Consider the following 12,183-nt stretch of genomic DNA (forward strand, 5'->3'; position numbering starts at 1 on the left):
AAAATAGAATGCTATTGTGTACCTGAAAAGATAAAGTGAAAACCAGTGCTCATGATTTGAAGAATATGCTTTATTTCACATTTTGCTCTGTTTTTAGGCTAAGCGACATCAAATTCCAGTGTACATGTATTTTCATTAACCTCTTAACAGCAACAAACTGTGTAGACTTTAATATTTCACAGAGTATTAAAATTCATGTTTGAACATTTTCTATAGTTCGGGTAATTGCTAGTGAAACTTAAAATAAACTTAAATGGTTTTTCATATCCTTTTTTTCTTTTTTTACTAAAGACAATAACTACTATATATTATTTTTCATCAATGGGAAGATTTGGGGCAAGTAAATGTATTTAAAGATTTGGCTCAGGTTTAACAGTCTACATAAGCAACCCCAGTTCAGCCATTACTCAGTGGAAAATACAAACATAAGAAGTCAATTACCCAACTTGAGCCTCCAGATATTTTGTTTCTGACATACTGTGAGAACAGGGAAAATGACAGAAAATTCCTAATGTACGCATACGTTTATAGTTAGTTATTTTTGTATAAGTATGGCAAGGAGAATAGATAGTATTTAAATTTTTAGATTGATTGGAAGATATAAAAGAAAATCAAGCCCCAAAGTCATTGCTGAGTTCAGGTTTTATATTTTGAAACATCAGCATAAATGAAGACACAGAGATAAAAATATAAGCTTGTAATTCACTTTTTATTCCCTTTTTTTAGAAGTATGGAATTAAAAGCAGAGTTTGTGAATGAAAGGGCAGCCATGAGAGATATAGGACGGTGAGGTGAGGGTGGGCCCCAATAACTTATTACCTTTTTAAAGATGCTTCATCGAAGTGAAACCTGAGAAATGTTTCTCCAGGGGCGCCTGGCTGGTTCACTTGGTTGAGTCTGATGTTTGATTTCAGCTCAGGTCATGATCTCAAGGCTTGTGAATTCAAGCCCCAAGTCAGGCTCTATGCTGGCAGCGCAGAGCCTGCTTGGGATTCTGATCACTCCCTCTCTCTCTGCCCCTCCCCTACTCATTTTCTCACAGACACACACTCTCCCTCTGCCTCCCCAAATACATAAATAAAGATTTAATTTTTTTTAAAGAAATGCTTTTCCAGCTTTTAAATATATACAGAATGATTTCTAGAATTCTCGAGGAATTAAGAACTGTTCTGTTTGAGCTGAAGAATATATTGCATTTTCTTCTTCACTGCAGAGATAGTTCCTCTTCTAAAATACTATCTTCTTTTCATCCACATTCAAATTGGGGAGCAGAGTGGGGCTGGGACCAGGGAGTGTGTATGAAGAGGAGTGGTTTCATGTCAGAAGTCGCAGGAAGCCAATAACTGAACTTTAATATGACCAAGTGCATTTATTTGTATCTGTTTTAGAATAACAATGGAAACATTATTTTGGAAAGAGGTAATTTAAAGCATTTTATATAGTGCATATATGATTTATGACATATTATTACTACATAGCTTATTAAAATTTATTGTCATGCATAGATTTCAAAAAATTAGTATTCTTTGAATTTCATTATTTTACTGTCAGTTATGTACTCCCTAATCATCAGAAATTAAGGGCTAGTTTTCTGTTTTAGCAAAACACATTACCTCTCCATTTCCTTTTTGGTAAAAATCCATTTGTACTTTTTTGGGTTAAATTTAGGAACAAAGATAAATTCACCATTTAACTTATAGAAGGAATATAAAGAAATAAACATATGTTCTTTAAGTAACTTACTATGTTTAGGGGCGCCCGGGTGGCTCAGTCAGTTAGGCAGCTGACTTTGGCTCAGGTCATGATCTTGCAGTCCGTGGGTTCGAGTCCCGCCTCAGGCTCTGTGCTGACAGCTAGCTCAGAGCCTGGAGCCTGTTTCAGATTCTGTGTCTCCCTCTCTCTCTGACCCTCTCCTGCTCACGCTGTCTCTGTGTGTCTCTCCCTCAGAAATAAATAAAACATTTTTTTAAAAAGTAACTTACTATGTTTAGTTGATATAAAAATCAAATACTTGTGAAGAAATTAGTGATATTAAGAACAAATAAGGAATATTGTGTCTTTATAGTATTGAAACTGAATCCAAATCCATTGTAAGGAGAAAGTGGCATTGAATCTGTCCTTTGAATGATAAGTTGCTTAAATATCAAGGAAGTAGAGGACACTACAGACTTGAGCAGGAAAAAGAAAGCTAAAAGAGCAATAGAGGCAAGAATGAGGACACACATTGTGAGGGACAGGATTAAAGAAGAGAGCATTTGTTGGGGGATAGGTAGGATAATGGGAAATAAGATTTTCTAAAGAGTATCTTTGTTATTAATACTAAGGTCTTAAAAGCCAAGCAAGAGGGTCTTGCTACAGTGTAAGAAACCATAGGGATCCATTATTGAGTAGTTTCTTTAAATTTTAGTATTCTTCTATGAATTAGTAATTTTTTTCTTACACTCAGTAGAACCCCAAATTAAGCCTCCAGTCTTGTTTTTATCAACTTCGAATTCTTGTTTCACATTCGAGATTCTCTTTTAGTATTTAAAGGATTAAAATGAAACCCTAGTTCTGAAACATATGGGAAATCACCTCCGAATCTATTGATAGAAGAAATTATTGCTGGAATCATGGTAGCTGTGATTTTCATAGGGTAGAAGGATGCCATTGCATCCTTCTAGAAAGCTAAACACGTTTTGTGGATGCCAGGGCTTTGCTAAGAGGACTGGTGGGACGGAGCAGGGAAAGGGACTGGTGAGTGCCATGCAAGGCAGCATCCCTAGAGCTGCCGCAAGGGGCTGTTAGGGATGTCTGGTCTACCATGGATGGGGCTTCCCAGGAGAGTGCAGAACAGGAGGCCCTTTGCTCCTCTCCAGACTCAGAAGAAGGCAGTGCACAATGTAGAACGCGAGGTCCATTTTGAGCATGCTCTGCCTCATCCCAGACCCACCATAACAAAGAAGAAGAACGCTAATTTACATTTTGTGGTCCTGTAGCATTTTTCAAGAGTGTTGGCTTTATTTCACTCTGTTTCCTTAGCCTTTAACTCGAGTGGGAGGCAGGAAGGATAGATGAAACTTGCTTAGCATCAAGATTGTAATTAGCAGAATCAGAACTCCCATTTGAGCCTTTTCTTATTTCGTATCTGGAGAGTCTTCTACTTCTCTAAATTGCTGCTGCATATATGATGAAAAGCTTGTATTCTTTGCCCTAGCAAAATTTAAGTAACTTACTGATTGAAAATAGATTTTAGGTGCACCTGGGTGGCTCAGTTAGTTAAGCCTCTGAGTCTTGGTTTTGGCTCAGGTCATGATCTCTTTGTGAGTTCAAAGCCTGCATCAGGCTCTGTGTGAAGCCTGCTTGGGATTCTTTCTCTCCCTGTCTCTATGCCACTCCCCCATTTAAGCTATCTCTGTCTCTCTCAAAATCAATAACTAACTTAAAAAAAAAGAGAATAGATTTTAATAGGTGTTTTTTCTTCTAACTGTTTTATGATACATTCAGCAATGTTGATGTGATTTTTTACTTCTGTTCAGTTTTGTGTTAGGCACTTCTCATGTAGTAGCAAAGTAATTTTCTGGATTCTGATGGATACTCTACTAGTGAAATGGTGGTGAAATTTCATGGTAGGTTACTAATTCTGTCCCAAAAAACACATAACTAGCTAGGAGCTTTCAAGTAGTAGTCTCTAGGAAAGCTCCATGCTCCACCTAGGGTAGACTCTGTGGGGAATCTTGCTGAAGACTCAGATTTTGGGAATTCCACTCTGGACTCACATACTTAGAATCTTTGAACTCTGCCACCAGCAACTCAGGTAATTGGTATGAACAGCGCTTTTAAAAATCTAATTTTAGAAGGGCAACAGGGTGGCTCATTCAGTTGAGCATCTGACTCTTGATTTCAGCTCAGGACATGATCCCACTGTCAGGAGATAAGGCCCTGAGCCTCCCCACTAAGTAAGGAACCTGCTTAATATTCTCTCTCCCTCTCTCTCTCTCCCTCTCTCTCTCTCCCTCTCTCTCTCTCCCTCTCTCTCCTCCTTCCTCTGCCCCTGTCTCACTCACACTCTCCCTCTCTCTCAAAAAAAAGTCTGATATTAGAATTACTCTTCTGCCTTTCTGTTAAAAAAAAAAAACCCTCTTTTTCTTCTTTCTCCTTTATCTTCAAGTTCAACATGCACTTGCTAAGGAGAAAAATTTTTCCCCCAGGTTAGTACTTCTTAACATCTGCAAAATCACACACACACACACACACACACACACACACACACACACACACAAACACACACACACTCACTACTCTGGCCACAGATCCACTTGAATCCTAGCCAAGACCTCTAACACAAGGAGGACATTGTTTTTGTTTTAAAGTGTATTTATTTATTTTGAGAGAAAGAGAGAGTGTGAATGTGAGTGGGGGAAGGAGAGAGAGAGGGAGAGAGATAGAATCCCAAGCAGGCTCTGCATAGTCAGCACAGAGCCCAACTTGGGGCTTGAACTCACGAACCACAAGATCATGACCTGAGCTAAAATCAAGACTGATCCGACTGAGCCACCCAGGCACCTCAGAGAGGAAATTGTTGATATGTGTGTGGAGGAAAAGGTGGGGATGAGTAAAATTTTTCTTTATTAAATGGGTTGGGGTAGAGAGATTCCAAGGCAGCAGATCCAGCAATACAATATAGTTCTAATAATTAATGATGATTGAATATAAAAATATGATGATATAATAGGTACAGTTTTTAGGAGTGAATATTAATTACATATAATTTAGGAATATTAATAGAACATAATGAAAAGGAGATTGGTTATCTAGGGAGAAAGATATAGCAAGCTTTGCTAGGTGGACAGAAATCAATAAGGTCATTTTGTTGCCCTTGCAGAGGTGGAAACTTTCCAAGTAGAAATCAGACCTGTGACAGAATGCCAGCTTTACTGAAAGGCTGCTTTGACGAGACACTGTTGTTACTGTTGATAAAGACAACGTTATACTTTTTTTTTTCCCCTCAGAATTTTTATGCTTTCTGGCCTAACCAGAGAGTTTAAATTCTTTGAAAAATTTTTATCCTTCCCAAGTGGGTTTCAAGTACTAGTATCCTGATTTTCACAGAGAAGACATTCTATATCAATAACTACACATTTATTATAACATTGGAAAATATTTCTCTCAACAGTAACTTCATTTTAAATAATGGGGAAAGTACATCGATTCATAAGACCAAGAAAAATTACCACAATGTCATAAGAAAATATTTACTTTATTCATGACAGAAATATGAACTTGCCTTTGGAAATATTTCCTGGCAAATAAAGGTCTGAATGTAACCATCTGAATTATTAGGAGGATATTAGAAACACATATTATCTGAAACAAATTAATGTGGACACATTCTGAATTGAACAGGATTATTTTGAAGGACTTTAGGATATAATAAAGAAAAACTCTTCAGTCTTTTCTACTGCAATGCAGCAAACATAATTCTCTGACTATAAGTCAAAAAAGCTCTTGTTGAAATTTGTGAGTAAACAATTCATTCCTTGATGTAGAGAAGAAGCATAGATGCATGCCTACTTTCTTGCTATTTGTTGCAGCAAGTCAACACATTTTCTAATAATTAGCTTCCAATTAAGTCTCCATTTTTTTGTCTTTCTGACTTAAAAGTCTTGGATGCAGAGAGACAAATTTAGGATTGAGCCCACATGGGGCGCCTGGGTGGCTCTGTCCGTTAAGTGACCAACTTCAGCTTAGGTCATGATTTCATGGTTCTGGAGTTCAAGCCCTGTGTCAAGCCCTGAGTCAGGCTCTGTGCTGACAGCTCAGAGCCTGGAGCCCGCTTCCAATTCTGTGTCTCCTTCTCTCTCTGCCTCTCCCCCACTAACACTGTCTCTGTCTCTCTGACTCAAAAAATGCAAAAACATTAAAAAAGTTTTTTTAAAAAAGATTGAGCCAATGATTATGAGGATTATGCTCTACTAAATTTTAAAATTTGGAACAAACATAACTGATATAAGCAAGAATTTGGAAGTGGGCCCCCAAGAAATTTATTTTCACTTGCAAGCAGTGAACATGAAGGCTGTAGAGCACAAGTGTGGGGGGAGGGGATGCAGGGAAATGGGGTTCTCCAGAGAAGGGCAAGGAAGATTGGTTTTAGAGATACAAAATGGAAATTGGTCCTGCATAAAGACTGACCCATTAACAGCCAGTACCTGGATAAACTATTTTTGCTATGTATTTGACCCTGTGGGCCTATGGTGAAACAAAACAACTAAAAAACTCTTAAGGTAGGCAATTCATATTCCTGCATATCTGTATGATAAAGACCATATTTCATAAGCAGGAGTGGATTTTCAAACATGGTTTGTACATAGCTATGTATTGAACTGAATTCAGTATCCAGTAGTTTGACTTCCTATCTTCCGTTGCTGGTTTGTCCTTGCCTTTTATATAAAATCCTTTATTTGAAAATATTTAGAAAAAGCAGAGCAAAAATAAAATCTCCACTTACTTCTCTGGTGCTGGCATATTTGAAACGGTAGCAGGAAGTTAACCTTTCTTATCTAATATTTTACCACTTTCTATGATATTTATATTTTCTTTCTGTACCTTATCAGTTAAACTTATGCATTGTTATATTGTTACATTTGCTATGGATGTGAAAAAAGATTCTTTTTCTGTGGAAATCTTCAGGTTTTAGTTACTTTGGAAATTTTCATTGAGAGAATAAATCCTATATATTCAGGGAAGTATATTGTGTTTTGTGTAATCTGTTCTTCATAAATTTTAGAGAAAGAGCTGCTAAAGAACAACAATTCAGAGCGCCTGTGTGTCAGTCGGTTAAGCATCTGGCTCCTGGTTTCAGCTCACGTCATGATCTCATGGTTTGTGAGTCCGAGCCCTGCATTGAGCCTCCACAATGACAGCACAGAACCTGCTTGGATTCTCTCTCTCCCTCTCTCTCTGCCCCTCCCTGCTCGCTCTCTCTGTCTCTTTCAACATAAATAAATAAACTTCAAAAAACAGAACAAAAATTTAACTGAGTAAATCTGAAGATCTAATTGGCTTTATCAATCGGGAGCTGTGATGATTTGTACAAATGGAAGTTTTTCATAGGAAGACGGGTGGGGAAAGGAAATTATTAGTAAAACAAAAAAATTGTTTCAACAAGGTCACTTTCCCTGAGGGCGAAGAGCAGGGGGTCTCATCAGGCAGATTACCTCATCTTCCTTTGGAGGACAGAGAGGCCCAAGTGATAGATTACCTCATTGGTGTTTATCAAAAAATTCCTGACTGAAGGGTTAAAACTTACATTTCTGGTGGAGGCTGAAACTGCAATTAGGTTAAATTGCAGTTAGGTGAGTTGGCCTAAGTGCTGCCATTCGGAGCCTTCGGTTTTATTTTTTATGTAAAAATAGCAGATTATTAGCCCCAACATTACCTACCATTTAAAGATCAAAGAGAAGTCATATTAGTTCATGAGGGATGACATGATCTGTACCCTCAGCATGTGGGGGAAATACAAACATGAAGTGATAAGTACAGTGATGTGTTATGGTGCCTTTGGATTAAAGCCTATTTTCATACACACAGAAATAGAAAACTAGGTTCTCCCTGAGCTCTGAAGGCAGATTTACTTGCCTGTCACTTGATAGCATTATTTCCCTGGATTTGAACGTTAGCTCACCTTGGAGTAGAGGGTAGTACGTGTATTTCAGAGAGCCTCACCGTGCTTGAGATTTGCTCCTTTGGGTTGATGCGCTGTCTCTCTCAGAGGTCTCCAATATAATTAAATTTTTGAGATGGGTATGTATAAATAAATGCAACAGATTATTTCCACTTTAGCAAGATCTTTGAATGAATAAATCACAGAATCAAATTTTAGTGCAAAAGAGAAAGAAGGACAAGCAGAGAATAAAAGGGACTAGAGTAGGTTTTCGACTGTCAACACCACAAGAGGGGCCCTGGGAGATAAAGAGAAGAGAGGAGAACAAAAGAGGTGGCCAGGAGTCTTATACAAACCTGTCATTTTCACCTGGGCCAGAACTGCCCAGCAGTGCCTGTGAGGTCTCACGTGCCTTTGATTATTTGATATGCTCCAAAACAGAAATCATCATTCCACTAATAGGCCCCTTCTCTTGAGTTCCTCATTTCAGTTGGGAGCAAGTTATCTCAGTGTCTCTCCATCCGTCTGCTTATTAACCTCTTTGCTATATCCTGTAGATTCTATCTCCATACTATCTCTCTTCTGTTTTCTCCTTTACATTCCCATTGCCAAAATCAAGTTCAGAACTTCACTGCTTGCCTGGATTGGATTATTGATTTGCTTTCTAAAAATGTTAGTATCACCAGTACCCTCTCTGTTTGAATCTAGTCACACACACACACACACACACACACACACATTTTAGAATTACCCTCGACTTGTAACATTTCTACTAAGAAGCATCAGTGACCGCTCATTGACAGACTACAACCAAATGGACTGTAAACGTCTTTTTTTGACATTCAAAGTCAGCCACAATAATGGCCAATTTCTCTTGTAATTTTTTCTTCTATTGTCCTAAATAGCTGCCAAATTCATTGCTATTTCATGAACAAGACACATTAAATACTGACAGAATTTTCTCTGAATTCCTGATGTTACCACCTCCTGGAGGATGATTTTCCATCTCTCTTACCCAAATGCTGTTTATTTAATATCTACTTTAGATACATTCTTTATGACATTTTGCTGATTCTTCTCAATCAGGTGTGATCAATTTTTCCTTTGAATCATCAAAATTATGCAAACAACTTCCATGCCAGATCTTTGTTTTTCTTTTCAATTACAGTATTCATTTGTTTTTTTGTTTCACCTTTTTATCTTTTGAGTAAACTCTATGCCCAATGGTGGGGTTTGAACTCATGACCCCAAAATCAAGAGTCACATGTTCCACTGACTGAGCCAGCCAGATGCCCCATATTGTTTCACCTTTTAAATTGTAAATGTGTTAAGATAACAAACTGTATTTCATAATTTCCTGTATCTCCCATATAGTATATCTTAATGCCTTATACAGAAGAGAACTCTGTAAATATTTATTAGATTGAGAGTAATCTGTCATAGATACACAAAAAAATCAATTCTTAAGTACCTGAACAGGAAAGAATATTTAAAATACACATAAAAGTGTGTTAAAAAAAAAAGGAATGTATCATTTTTCAAAAGATCTTGTTTGATGGTATGCCTTCCAAAAGGCAGTCTATCAACTTGCTGGTTCAAATGAAGTGAAATCTTCTCAGGAGCATGTTTTTTTTCTTTTCAAATCCTTCTATAAATAAGGAAGAGAATTGCTTTGGCTTCCTGAACTAGTGAAGTGACTGGAGATACATAAAAAATACAATATATTTATAATTAGCATAATATGAATCTTTTGCCTGTTGGTTTCTATCAATTGAAAAATCAGAGCTGTTCTTAAAGTCAGTGAAAAGTTCTAAGAATTCTTATCACATTCTCTCCGATAAAACGATATAATGTTTAAGTGGAAGGTATGGAGCTGCTGAAGTGGAAAATACCACCGACATTTTTGTGAGCAACAGAGCTTGCTAACTTAACAGAAAGGAAGTTTATTTTAGATTTTTTAAAAGGCATTAGGAATATAATAACTATGGTGAGTATCCTAGGGTACTTAGTGCCTTAAATATGACTCCTAAATAAACATGGGGCAATTAGAACACCTCCCCTGAACCCCCTCTTGAGTTGCTCTTACTAGGGTAAGGTTTTGATTTCAAATGTTGAGAATACATGGTAAAAAAGTATCATTCTAGGAATTCATATTGAACAAAAAGAAAATGTTAAATATCCAAAAGTTCAGTATTCAGAATTATTTTACAGTGCCTAACTCACTTTATGATTACTCTTTACAATCTAAATACAAAGAGCATATCAATCTCCTGACTGACTGACATTTCCTCCAATATATTAGGAATCATTGTTTGCTCCTTCCCCCTCCCATTTTTTGCAGGATAAGATGAAGACGGGACAAGCTTGGTTAGGTAGGAGAAAGGTGTGCTTTGTGGTGAATTTTCTTTTCTCTAAAATGACAGAATTTTATAATAAAACCATAGTAGTATATAGATTTTACAGATGTTAATTGAACACTTCTGTAATTGTTATAAGCCGTAAACTTGGAAAATCACTGTTATTAGTAATAATTACTATAATATATATTTTCAGTTAGCCTGTTAGGGACATTGCATAGGCAAAATATTGTTTACAAACAATAAATTATCTTCTCGTTTTGAATACTCTAGAATGATGGCCAAAAGGAACAGCTTTTACTTAATAAGTTTATGTTCATATTGCTATTAAAATACAAATTATATTCTTATAATTTTAGCAGTTTCAATGTATTTCCTCGTAAAAGTTTAAATGTTCTCTTATTCAGCATTCATTTAGTTGCTTCACCTCAAGAAATCCCCAGCCTTCTAATGATGAACTTTCTTTAAACTAACATCGACATCGTACAAGTTTTTGGAATGCTTTCTTGAAGTCTTCATTAAAGATTGTATAAATCAGCGGATTTATAAGGGAGTTGAGATATCCAAGCCATGTCAAAAAATTTGACATTTCTTCAGAAATCTTACACTTTTCACAGACATTAACAACCAATTCTTTTACAAAGAAAGGAAGCCAACATATTACAAATGCGCCCAAGATTAACCCCAGAGTAGTGGCTGCTTTGCGTTCTCTTGTGCCTGAGATCTTTTGCCTTCTCCAAGATTTCTCATATTTAAATTCAGACCTGGAGCTTTTCACTGTGCCGTGAATTTTATCAAAGTCTGTTGATGGATCAGATAAAGATTTTTCTAGCATGTAGGGTGTGGAGACTAGTCTAGTGCCTTTCTCACCACTCTCCAAAAGGACTTGGCCATTCACCTCCTCCTTGGCAATCTTACTTGCTTGTCTCTTGTGGTATAACGTTTTTGCTGCTTTATATATTTTGTAGTAGAGGATCAAAATCAATGTTAGTGGGATGTAGAAAGCTCCGAATGTTGAGTAGATAGTGGAAACGATGTGGTCATGTTTGATGATGCACTCATCATCGCGGCTAGTTCCTTGGTGCCTCCAGAATAAAGGAGGCATAGAGATGAAAATAGATAGAATCCAAACTATGGTAATCATGATGCCTGCGTGCTTGGGAGTCCTTTTCCTGGAGTACTCCACGGCATCTGTGATGGCTCGATACCGGTCCAAAGCTATAGCAGAGAGATGTAAGATCGAGCACGTGCAGCACGTAATGTCAATGCTCAGCCAGATGTCACAGACCACTTGCCCCATACTCCAGCTCTCTCTCACAATGTACACGATGCTGAAAGGCATCACCAGGACGGCTACAAGAAAATCTGTGACTGCAAGGGAGCAAATTAAATAGTTGGCTGGGTGGTGCAGCTTCCGGGTTACAATGATTGCAGCGATCACAAGGGAGTTGATGGTCGTTGTCATCAGTGCCAGCCCGGAAAGAGTGAGGGACACCAGAATTTTAGATGGCATTCTGTTTAATAGTTCTTCAGAAGTCAAGTTTTGATCAGATGAATTTAAGAAATCCATTTTTTTTATAAGGTTAATATAGCTGACAAACTGGATACCTGTAACAAAGGAGAAGAAAAACAGTTCAGAGAAGTCTTCAGAAATAATCCCTTTCAGAGTAAAGTTTTAAAAAGTATATGTGTGTGTTTTCCCAGAATATTCTATGGATTAAAATAAATGGGAGTATAGATTTTCTTTTTCTTTTCATTTAATTTAAAAATTCCAATGAGAACAGTAACAAACAATAACTTTCAAAAACATTTCTTAAAATATAGCTCACATAAAACAATTTTTATGAGTAAACTAACTCAGTAAAATCTCTACTACCATAGAATTGCATTTAAAAACTATATTAATCTGAGTTATGTTTTTCTCTTCATCTGCACAGAAAAAGTTTAATAGGAAATGCCATTAATACATATTTATGCATTATATAACCTAATATAAGAAAATATACTAAAGGCAGTATTCAAAATCATAAACAATTTTTTACTTAATTCAAAGTTACACTGAGAACATTATCATTGGACTCATAGAGACTAAAGGAACTTTTAATGTATTTCATGTCAGGATATAAACATTATAAAAACGGAAATAAAAATAAAATATTTTTAGTATGTCCCTAGCATTCTATG

At 36.7% G+C, this 12,183-nt stretch overlaps 1 protein-coding gene across 1 annotated transcript; it reads right to left on the minus strand.

Annotated features, from left to right (window-relative positions):
* Positions 1 to 10,205: 10,205 nt before the first annotated feature.
* On the minus strand, positions 10,206 to 11,569 carry HTR1F (5-hydroxytryptamine receptor 1F). Its single transcript, XM_077774908.1, has one exon. It carries the CDS (start codon positions 11,567 to 11,569, stop codon positions 10,469 to 10,471), a length of 1,101 nt encoding a protein of 366 aa, XP_077631034.1. The 3' UTR covers positions 10,206 to 10,468.
* Positions 11,570 to 12,183: the final 614 nt, after the last annotated feature.

Source organism: Crocuta crocuta, unplaced genomic scaffold, assembly GCF_008692635.1.
Source record: "Crocuta crocuta isolate KB4526 unplaced genomic scaffold, BGI_CrCroc_1.0 scaffold6, whole genome shotgun sequence".
NCBI lineage: Eukaryota > Metazoa > Chordata > Mammalia > Carnivora > Hyaenidae > Crocuta > Crocuta crocuta.

What these genes read in the sequence shown, in the direction of transcription:
- HTR1F (XM_077774908.1), bottom strand. Translation starts at nt 11,569, where the DNA reads ATGGATTTCTTAAATTCATCTGATCAAAACTTGACTTCTGAAGAACTA.